This window comes from Camellia sinensis, chromosome 8 (assembly GCF_055761805.1).
Source record: "Camellia sinensis isolate YWXY chromosome 8, ASM5576180v1, whole genome shotgun sequence".
Taxonomy (NCBI): Eukaryota; Viridiplantae; Streptophyta; class Magnoliopsida; order Ericales; family Theaceae; genus Camellia; species Camellia sinensis.
This window is the reverse complement of record NC_138968.1, coordinates 50,729,758-50,741,642: the sequence shown is the minus strand read 5'-3', so window position 1 is coordinate 50,741,642 and position 11,885 is coordinate 50,729,758. Positions and strand designations below refer to the sequence as shown.

At 29.1% G+C, this 11,885-nt stretch overlaps 1 protein-coding gene across 1 annotated transcript; it reads right to left on the bottom strand.

Moving 5' to 3' along the window:
* Positions 1-772: 772 nt before the first annotated feature.
* Positions 773-1,501, bottom strand: LOC114273115 (uncharacterized). The gene has a single exon (XM_028214876.2). The coding sequence runs from the start codon at positions 1,499-1,501 to the stop codon at positions 773-775; it is 729 nt and encodes a 242-aa protein (XP_028070677.2).
* Between the last annotated feature and the right edge of the window lie 10,384 nt (positions 1,502-11,885).

The window sequence follows — 11,885 nt, the reverse complement described above, 5'->3', positions numbered from 1 at the left end:
GACCACAAAACAGTATGCAGACTGAGAACTTATTGCTAAACTAGATAAACATGGTAGTTGATCTAAGATTTTTTGCTTTTTAAAGCAGTTAACACAGCAGATATGCAATTATGTATTCTAGAGATTTGATCTACACCTTTGTATTGTGGAAATTTTTCCTGAGAAAACTAGATAACTCTAGACAAAGATAAATTTATCACTGTAGAAAATAACATTTGCTTGGATATGACAGCGATAAATTTATCAACCACTGACATAAATGTAATAAACCATCAACTCTTTCCACACAATAAATGATAAATTTATCATTCTTCAAAATAACAAAATTCAAGAATCACATTTATGGTAAATTTATCATTCTTACAAAAAAATAATCCATCAACTTGTCCAAACCAACCAGTGATAAATTTATCACTTTATAAAACACCAAAAACAGGAACTACATTTAACCCAAATCAAATAATATAAATTTGTGAAACTTAATCCTGTAAAAATATCAGCAAAAATTATAATTTCTGATCAACAAATTCCTCAATCATTCAATGCAAGTACCAAAATGATACATCTTTCCAAAAATACTCAATCATTCAATGCAAGTAACACCTCTCAACTCTCAAACAAAGTAATTCAATTAAAATCAATACAACTAAAGCAAAACTTCTTTACATGTCTTCCGATTATGAGTTCCCATCTTTCCACACCTACTGTATCTAATTCTCTTGATTTTGCCCTTAAAAGGTATTCTTTTCCTTCTTGGACATCCAGCTGGTCTCTAACAAAGAGGAGGTAAAACAACGTCATCATCAACAACTACATTTGGCTTCCACATACTAGGAACTGGATAGATAAAATGTGAATAAGAATCACAATAACTACTAACACGGTAGTAATCATCAAGAAAGCAATTCAAATCTTTCCCACTCCTCTTTATAGCACAAAAACCATGTTTGCAAGGAAAAGAATCAATTTCCCACAATCGACAAGAACAACAACGTTTCCCAATATCAACCATAACTGAATGATCCAATTGGATTTCATAAATGTCATTGCTACATTTCTTAACTATCCATGCTTTTGTATCATTAAAAGCTTCTTCTAACTTTTTCTCTGCAAAAAGACAAACAATACGATTCCATTTATTCCCAACTTCTCTCCTTCTTGAAAATTGCTTCATTAGTTTCACCCGTATAGCATCAACAAGACTAGTTGAAAACAAATGGCGTTCATCCCTAATCCATGAATTAAAAGATTCCGCAGCATTTGTGCACATTTCACCATACCTCTTGCCTTGAAAATAAACGTTACACCAACACTCATTAGGCAAATCCTCAAGAAACTTCTCAACACTACGACCATAACGACCCTTAAATTCTTCAAATAGCTCATTAAACAACTCAATAGTAGGAGCATATGCACTTCTATTAAAAAGAGTAAGCAAATACTCTTTAGATTCATGACTCTTCACTGACAAATAAGTCTTCAAGTTTGTCTTCAAATGCATTAGACAAAAAGAATGAGAAGAAAACGGAAAGACCTTAGCTAAAGCTTTCAGCAAACCTCCATGTCAATCAGTAACAAACACAATATCCCTCTCCGGAGTCAAAATACCTAATAACTTTGACAAGAACCAATGTCAACTGTCATAGCTTTCACTATCAACAATAGCAAAACATAACAGATATAAACCTACAAACAAAATATATATACATGTTATCAATAACAAATAAAAAAATTACAAAAAGAAAATTAAAACACAAAGTATATAACATATAGCACCAGCCATAGATAAATTTATCACTATATAAATATAAAAATTTAACAAAAGTATACAGCATAAATTTATCACTAATAGATTGACCATACTCAATAATCAGCACTCTCCAGTAACAAAAATGATAGAATTATCACTGTTTCAATAATAATAACAAATAGACACAAAATATACCTTGGTTACCATCTTTTGTCGTAGCAGCCAATAAACAACCTTTGTGTCTTCCTTTCAAGAAAGTTCCATCAAGCATCAATATAGGCCTACAATACTTGAAACCATGAATATATGCCTCAAAAGCGAAAAACAAGCATTTGAAATGTCTTTATTTACTATCAATATCAAATTCCATATCAAAAATACTCCCCGGATTGCAAGCATTAGCGGCATCAACATACCAACGAAGATCGTCAAATGATGATGAATAGTTACCAAAAACAAGACCCCTTGCTTTTTCAACACCCATCCAAGCTCGCCGATAAGAAACTTTTGTTCCATAATAGTCCTCGAAATCACAAACCACCTCACTAACCGATGTCAAAGCCTTATTACGAATATCACTTGAAATTAGCCCACCAATTATACTTGAAGTCATCCTAGCATGTTTAATTGTACGAAAAGGAGATCCATAAGTATGAACATCATCAAATTGTTTAATAACAAAAGCATTACTATAATTTTCCACTCTAGCATGCACGCTCCATAAACATCCCAAATCAGCCATTTTCTTACAATGAACAGTGACACGATCCTTATCATTCTTAACAAAATCAAAATTAAAACCGAAATGAATAGAATACTTTGACAACGCATCTCGAAATTCAACAATTCCTTGAGCAAACCTTTGTCCCTCTCCTTTCATACAATTAACCCACCCATCGGAGAGTAAAGGTTTCCGTTGATTTGAATAAAATGAAGGCAAAAAATCAGTTTCACAAACAACACTACTATTACTACTACTAGCTTCACCATCACAAATCATATAACCTTCACCCAAAGAACAACACTTTACAAAAACATCAATATGATGAATATCACAAGAAAGTGCCAGTCCAACCATAAGAAGAATGTCCAGGCATTGAATACGATATATTCAAAGAACTACCAACTAACTCACTCCACTTTACACACAATTTATATACTAAATCCTTGAAATTAAATCCATCATTATACTTGATAACCAATGTCACACCTCTAAACTTACACATAAGAAACAAACAATTCTTCATCACTATATATCATGCAACAAACAACAATTACATTTCAGCAAACAACTCAAACACCCTAAAACAAAATCAAATACAGTGATAAAATTATCAACCAACTCAAACACATCCAAAAACCAACACTGATAACTTTAACAGTTAACACCACCAAAGACCAAGAACAGTGAATAAAGCTTACACTATTAGACATGGTAACTCAATTTGAATCTTACCATTGCATTATGCAACATTTTCATCTCCTATTCCCATACTCACTCATAAATTTATCACTGTTGAAAAAGTTAATCCAACATCACCCCCAAAATACATAGTGATAAAATTATCACTGTATAAAATAACAAACTAACACCTGTGTTCAATCAACACAATTTCGTAACCAAAAAAAAATAAAAATCAATCAACAAATACATATTTCAAAACTTTCAATATCATGATCAAAACACAAATTCAATCGCAACAGAAACAACATAGTAACAACAATATCACCACAAAATCAAAATCACCAACTCAAACTAAAAAAACCAAAACATTGAAATTGAAATTGAAATCAAAATCAAACATACCAGTGGACCTAACTCCACAACAACGCAAATCAGAAAATGTAACTACACACCAAACGCGAAATCGCAAATAGAAAGAATCACCAAGCACGTAATCGCAAATCACAAATCGCGAAGATACACCAAGCGCGAAATCAGAAATCACGAAGCTCCACAATAATACAGTAGCAAATCGTGAAGTTCCATAGAAATCCAAATCACAAACACAATATTTTGATGGAAAATCTAAACAGAAACGAGCCAGAACAGGAGAGGGGTAAAACGGTACAAAAAAAAGGCTCAGGACCTGTTGGTGCACAAGATCAAAACTCAGGACTAAAAGGGGAATAAGTGCAAAACTCAGGACCAGCCAGTAAAAAACCCTATTATTTAAGGTGATCTTGGGCCTAAGTTACGTTGCGATGGATTGGGCTGTCCTTGGGTAAGTCTCAAGTACAAAAGTGCGAATCTTGTCCGATCAAATATTGTAAATATATCAGTTCAAAAAAAATATATTATGGAACACTTTGAGAAGAGGTTAAAAAAGTCAGCATTTTAGCTTTTTAGCTTTTTTAGTAATAAGAAGTTAGCTTTTTTACCGAAAAGAACCCAGTTTTTTGGCAAAAAAGTTAACAAAAAAGTCAAAAAATTAAGAAGTTAACTTTTTACCAACTTTTCAAAACACCACTATATATATATATATATGGATAATGCTACAAGGATATGAGAGGCATATATAAGTTATATTATTTATAAATTTGATTATCATAAATGACATAACTCAATACTAAGAGAGTCATGATCAAAAAAATAAAAGAAAATTATAATCAAATAATACATAAAATATAATAAAAAAATTTTAAATCATAATTAAAATAATGTCATAATTAATATTACAATAATTCATAAGTAGCAACCTAATATGTCATAACTATTATATAAAGATAAAATTTCTCTATGTATAAATGAGCACGTGGCGATAGTGCAGAAGTAAAGCACTGCTAGTCGCTAGAGTTAGCTCATTGATCCCTTCCCCTTTACTCCCTCGGATAGGGTTGGATTTGTCATTTGCATTTTATTTCAGTCATTCAATCTATTTATTTTATTATATAATTTTATAAATAGATTATTTATTTTAAAAAATTAATTTTTTTCCTCAAAAAAATAAATATAATAAAATTATATAATTACAATAATCAGATTAATTTAATTTAATTTTTTTATATATGCAAATAATCTGCATATAAGAATCTAAAAGTTAACAAATCAAATCACCAAACTCGTAGTGAACTCACGAATCTGAAGTCAATTGTACAATTACGAAGTCCGAAAATTGAATCTAACGTGCCTTTCATACTTGTTTGTTGAGCTCTACATATATCAGCTTGTGAAGTTGTCTTCATTTGGAACAAAAAGGGATGTGCCACCCAACCAAACCAACAACCCCAAAAAAATATAAATAAATAAAGAGATGCATGGACAAGGTGGTGCACTAAAAAACCAAATATCAATAAAACAAAATAAAGGTGTCTTAGGATTTACTTTTCTAAAAACGAAAGCTATCTATTCTTCCAGATGAAAAATTCTAAACATATATAAAATACATATAAAAAACTTGATAAAAATAATGTAATGATCACTTTGTTTGGTTCTAGTTTTCAAAAAATTCTACTTTTATTTTCTGTATTTTAATGTTTTCAATAAATTTTTTTAATATTTTAAGCAAATTTTTTTAATTTTTACACACACCTAACATAACTACACTTAAATTTTAAGTAATTTTACAAATATTTTACTATTTAGATATATCTAAGTAATGTGCATTTAAAAAAGAAAAAAAAATTACTTAAAATTTAAAAAATATTCACTAAAAACAAAAAAAATACGAAAAATAAAAAATTCAATTTTCAGAAAACTGAATTTAAAAAACTGAAACCAAACACACTATTATTATAAATAAATCTATCTTCAATAATAGTTTGTTTTAAAATGAAAGGTATATCTTCACCCAAAAAAAAAAATGAAAGGTATATAATGAGCTATATCATTATATATAAAAATTGTGTATCAACGTTTTGTTTATATAACATTACTCATTCAATATTTATCTTGGGCTTTATATTAATCATTGTTAAGAGATTTGATAATTCAACAACTGCACTGGGTTGTTGTTGATGACAAAGAAAGATCATTTATATGCTCTTCTGAGAGAGAGAGGGAGAGAGAGAGAGAGAGAGAGATCGTTTGAAAACCATCTCTGCCATGTCCAGCCAATTTACATTGGGAAAATTATCAGCCAGTGATCTTTTCACAAAATTATTACAAATTGATGGAAAAATTTATAAATTTAATTATTAATATTTATAAAATATATCACTAATCTGTTATTTTTGTAAAAATACACTGAAATAAAATTTTCCCATTTACATTTAGTAATGCTATGGACTAAATTTTTTTATGTGTGCTCTAATTTTGACTCTGTGTAATGGCACTCATATTTAAAATAAATTAAAATTATATATATTGTATCTAAATTATTAGAATAATTTCAATGGTGAAAATCAAAATAATTTGCTAGAGTCATATTTTGGCTTGCTACAATGTAAAAAATAAATAAATAAATTATTTTTTAGTTAAACTACTCAAGTCCCCATACTATTTTGAAAAAATTACCAATAAGTCATATTTTGTTCTTAAGATTATAGACAACTACGTTCTATTTGTCATAAAATTTTCCAAAAAGTTTACTTATCTTATCCTAATTTTACCCTTCTCATTTAATATGAATAATAATTTTATATATAATTCTAACTTAATTAAAATTTAAAAAAAATTAATTAAATAAAATATTAATATTATATTAAAAAAATATGAGTAACAATTGGATCGAAACAACTTTAAGTATAAAATCTGTCATTTGTTGTTATTTCCAATTATGAATTTTATTTAGTATAAACAATCTAAAAGGGCTAAATTCTATTAAATAAGAGCTATGAAAAATAATACTATAACAAATTTATATATTTTTCAATGTATGAGATAGTTGATGAATCTTATATTTATGCTTTTGTTTATGAAAATTCATTTAATTTCAACAATTAAAAATATTATTATTATAAATTTTAGAAAAACTAAAATTATTTATGAATTTTTTGGTTCATATTTTAATGAGAAAGACAAAATTAAATTAAAATACACTAAATTAAATTAAAATACACTATTATGAATAATTGAACTTTTTTTTTATATAAGAATTTATAAAATAAAATAGAAAATAGGACTTGTTTGTTAATATCAAAATTTGATATAACTTAAAAATAATTTTTAAAATAAAATGAAACTTATCGGTAATTTTTTCATTGTGATTTATTAGTATTTTAATAAAATATTATAATTTTTACAATTAAAAAAATATTTTTCTTATATTAAAAATATTTATGAAATTATTGTTCATATTAAATGAGTGATAAAATTGGGATAACATACGCCATTACAAAGAAATGAACTTCTTGTTAACATTTTATGAAAAATAGAATTTAATTGTATATATTGAAAATTGATAGGACTCAATAGTAATCTTATAATAAAATTATAGCAGTCCAGATTAAGACCTGACCCTTTTACACTCTTTGGTTTGGAGTTTGGTATCTTTTGTTGTTATTTATATCTATTCTAGTCTTATATTGTTGCTTGAGAGTTGAGAATTTGGTTTTTGAGATTGTTTGAATAGGCTGAGACTTAGTATTTCTGGTAATATTCTGTCTCTTTGTTCTTGGATTCGCTCAAGCGGTGAATTGGTTGCTCGAGCGGTGAGTTGGTTGCTCAAGCGGTCTTTCAATACTTCTCAAAACCTGTGTTTGCAGTCTGAACTTCTGGGAACAAGTCTTTCTTTGCTCGAGCGGTGTTTTGGTCGCCCAAGTGATGGTCTGTTTACAATCTGAACTTCTGAAAGTTTTGATTCTGCGCTGTAGTGGTGTTTTGTTTGCTCAAGCGATCTGTTCTGCAAGGTTAATCTTCTAGGAATTTAGTATCTTCGCTTAAGCCTAGGTTTGTTTGCTCAAGCGATGTTCTGTATCTGATGCTCAAACAGCATTTTGGTCGCTTGAGCCGGTTTGATAATATAAAACTATAGGACAATATCTTTTTTTCACTTTTTCTGATCCATCTCTCTCTGTAAAAGTTTCCAAGACTCAGTTTCTCTTTTCTCTCACTAACTGTCTTGTACAAAACCTCTTATCTACCCAAATCCGCTAATCTCGCCACCGGTAAAGCTCGTTGAGCTAAAAAATTCAAGCTTCCGCCTTCGTTAATTTTGGGGTTGTTCTTCATCTCTCCTTTTACTATTGAGGTAGGGATTTTTTAAACATTTTTGCATGATTTTTAGTTTCGTTATAGGCTCTTCAATACAGTAGTATTTTGGGTTTGATTTGGATTTGATTTGAACTATAAAGAGGTGTTTTGGGAATGGCTTCCTTTGAAATGTTGTGAGAATGGCTTTGTTGATGAATTATATTGAAAATTATGGAATTTCTCTTGAAAGAGGCTTTGTGAAAGAAACTGATGTTGTTTTGAAATAGTAAAAATCCTTGGGATTGATTGGTTTTGGAACAAAGATGGAATAATGATGAAATTCATGTTTGATTGGAAAGGAGTTGACCATATATTGTTACCCCTATGTTCAAATTTGGAAATCATATATGTTGCTTGAAATTATCTTTTGAATAGAGATATATGTTTTGGTTATCAGTCGAGAATAACTTGATTGTTGTAGAAATTGCATAAGAACTAGATTAATTGAAACCGTTCATTCGTGCATTATATTTGAACACTTATTTCATATTTATAAATAAAAAATGTATCGTTTTGAGAAAAATGAGTAAATACCTTGGTGAATCTGATTAGATGGTGTAGTTCTGGTTATTATTATGTTGGCCTATACGTCCTTGGTAAAAGTTCAGAAACCCGTATAGTTAGGTGTTGATCCTTCCAATTAATACTGGTAAAATGGCTTTGATAATGCTTGTATAGCCTGCAGGAAGACACGTATCTAGAGATTCCCAGTGTGTGTATCCATTGCCCTGTTTTCTATTTTGAAAGTAATGGTTTATTAATTGAATCATAAACATGGCATTACATTGTTTGAAATAGAAAATGCATCGTTTTGGTAAATGGCATTCATGTGCATTCACCATATGGCTTTGTTAAGCATCATACAAAATATTAAATTAATCTTTATTATGTTTTAGCTCATCCTATGTAGAAACCAGCTTTCAGGTATTGATGATATGCCTCTACTAAGAAATTAGCTTAGGAAGATTGTGAAGCTGAAGGCTCGTTTATTTTTGTTTTGTAAATATCTTTTGTATAAGTCTAGGACTTTTATTTGTATTGGGCTTGACCTAATTTTGTTGTAACCAAGTATCATCTTGAAAATATGTAGCCATTATGGCATAAATTTCTTTTTATTTCTTCATTTCTATGCATATCTGTCACGTGCTATATATTCATACTTTTGGATTAATGAATGTATCAATGCATTTGACGTCTTTTGTACTATTTGGAGCAAATCAATGAATGAATATTAATTTATGGAAATGATTTTGATATTGTATGATTGAGACTATGAGCATTTGCATATCTGTTGAGAATTATGAGAGTATTTGTTGTTAATATTTTCAGGGTGTTACAAAAATAAGACTTATTAGTAAATTTTCCCTACTAGTTTAGCATAATCAACTCATATTAATTTTGTACCATTAAATCTATTAACTTATCTAGTGATTTGCTAATGTGAGAAATTCAAATCTTGTACCAAGATTTGCCTTTGCCAAATTTTAACTCAAGAATTTGCACATTGTTAGAAGGCATTTTTTTTTTTTAAATGAAGTTAAAGTTTAAAATGATTTTTCTTATTGGAGTTGTTATTAGGTCCCTTTCATTTTTTTATTTTTGTAAAAAAATTAAAAATCTTCATTGCAAAATCGATAAAAGATCGGATTAATCTGGTAGAGTATCACAAGATCTCAAAAGGAAATAAATAATTTTCATAGAAGGAAGGATCTAAACCTCCATAAAGGAGGCAAAAAAGCCCTCACAAAGGAGGGAAACAAGTCTCCACACAGAAAGGATTATTACATCGCTAAATTAAAAATTACGAAAACCTAGCAAAAAAACCAAATCCAATTTGTCATCGAATCCATCCAAAACTCCATTGTTTTGCAACCTTCAACTTGGAATCTGAAGGTCTCACCTCCGCTGGTCAAAATAGAACATTGAGGTTGAAGTAGTCACCTAACGTAAAAGAAATGCGTTATTCTGAAACCAAATTTTAAAATTTTAGGCTCCAAAGTGGAGAAGGTAAAGCGGTGGTGATAGATAGACTGATGAGACAAATATCAGATCTAGGTTAAAAGGAGAATAGAAAAGAGAGATGAGAGGAAGATCGGAGAGGCGGAGGAACCACTGTCATTTCTCTCCCCTTGCAGAAAAATCCAAAGAGAAAAACAGAAGGGATTTAACCATTAACTGATTTAGCAAACAAACTATTTTTTTTTTTCTTCTCCAATCGTATCACTAGCATTGTATTTAATTAGTGTTTTTGCTATCTGCCTTGTTAACAGTGGCGAGCCAGTTAGCAAAGGCAGCGCAGGAGAGAGACAGAGAGAGAGAGGCAAAGGGGGGAGAGTGGGCAGGTGTATACCTGTTGTATTCTCTCTCTTCTTTTGCTGGTTTTCTAACCTTCTATCTATTATAATAATATTACTTTATATACAAATACATATAAGTTTGAATGGATCCAACATTTACATATCACACTTTAACTATACCATTAGATCATACACTTATTCTCTAAACTAACAAATATTAACATATAAATGAATCTTCCTTTTTATATTTTTAATCATATGATACACTTTTAACACACTTTTTTTTAATTCCAGCACTGGAAGTGCTCTTAGTCCCTTTCATTACTAAATTACATTGACAAAAGTTAGTCTTTCGTTTTGTTAAGCAGTCCTTTTCTTTTCTTTTCTTTTCTTTCTCGAATTTCAACTTTATTAAAATATAGAGAAGCTCTGTTGGTGATGGATCAATTTTAGCATATGAGCTTGTTGGAAGGAACCAATTTTTTTTTTTTAAATACTTTGGGCTCTCAAAAATATGAATATCATCTATACTATAATATTAACTTTGGTATCTAAGCCTTCGTTTGTTTTTCTTTATATGTGTCTCTCATTTTTCAATTTAAAAAAGAAAAAGAAAAAAAAAGATAGATGATAGTACTGCGATTCAAACATTGGATCTTGAGTTGAGCCTACTATAAAACACTCTTATCACTTAAATGATACGCAATATATAGTAAATATTTTATTTTATTTGTACTTATTTAAATTGCACACAGATCACGTGTACCAATCGATAGTTGACATCAATATATCAAGAAGAAAATGTATCATATGTTAATTAACCTTATCAAATTGATCTAGTCAACTTATTTAGGGTTTGGTTAAACAACAAATAATCAAATATGTTTTTCATTTTCTATTTTATTTTTTTAGAGAATACAAAATTTTGTTTAACGAGCTATTTTTGAAAAAATGAAAAAAAAATCCTAATAATATTGTTTTTTTAAAAAAAAGAAAAAAAAAGATGTTTTAACTTAAAAAAATTAGTGATAAATCTACTTTTATTGATATATAAGGCATCTAGTCTAGTGATTGATCTGTTTTGATCTTAAAAACATGATTAATGAAATATATTAGCGAGGAATACAAATCATTATTTTAAATAATATTTTTTTCATTTTTACCCTTGTACTTTGTTTTTATCTATGCTCTCTTTATTCCCTTACACTACTATCAATCATCATTTACCATTGTTGCCCACCACAAAAGTTGTCGAAAAATTGACTGTCACCAAAAAAGTTACTAAAAAATTCATCATCCCAAAAAAAGTCTACAGCGACTAGCGATAGTGATAGATAAATAAGTGGACAAATAGATAAATACGTAAGTGTAATATTGTCTTTCAAATTGTAGTTATTCTTATAGATAAAAAAGAATAGAAACTTCAACCAACTGCCTCAAAAATTTTAAAATTGAATTTATGCCTAGAATGTTTTTTAACTTCACTTTGTCATTTTCAAAATTACAAAAAAATAAAATAAAATAACATAAAATAAAATGAAGGAAAAAAAAATAGCAAATTGCCAAATTTGTTTCCTTAATTTGGTGGCTACGTAATATAGTCTCCTCTATGGGCAACCGCACACATGATATAACTAACGTGGAATGAAAGAATGAAGAAGAGTAACTTGGGTGTGACACCACTGAAAAATGATTATTGCATTGA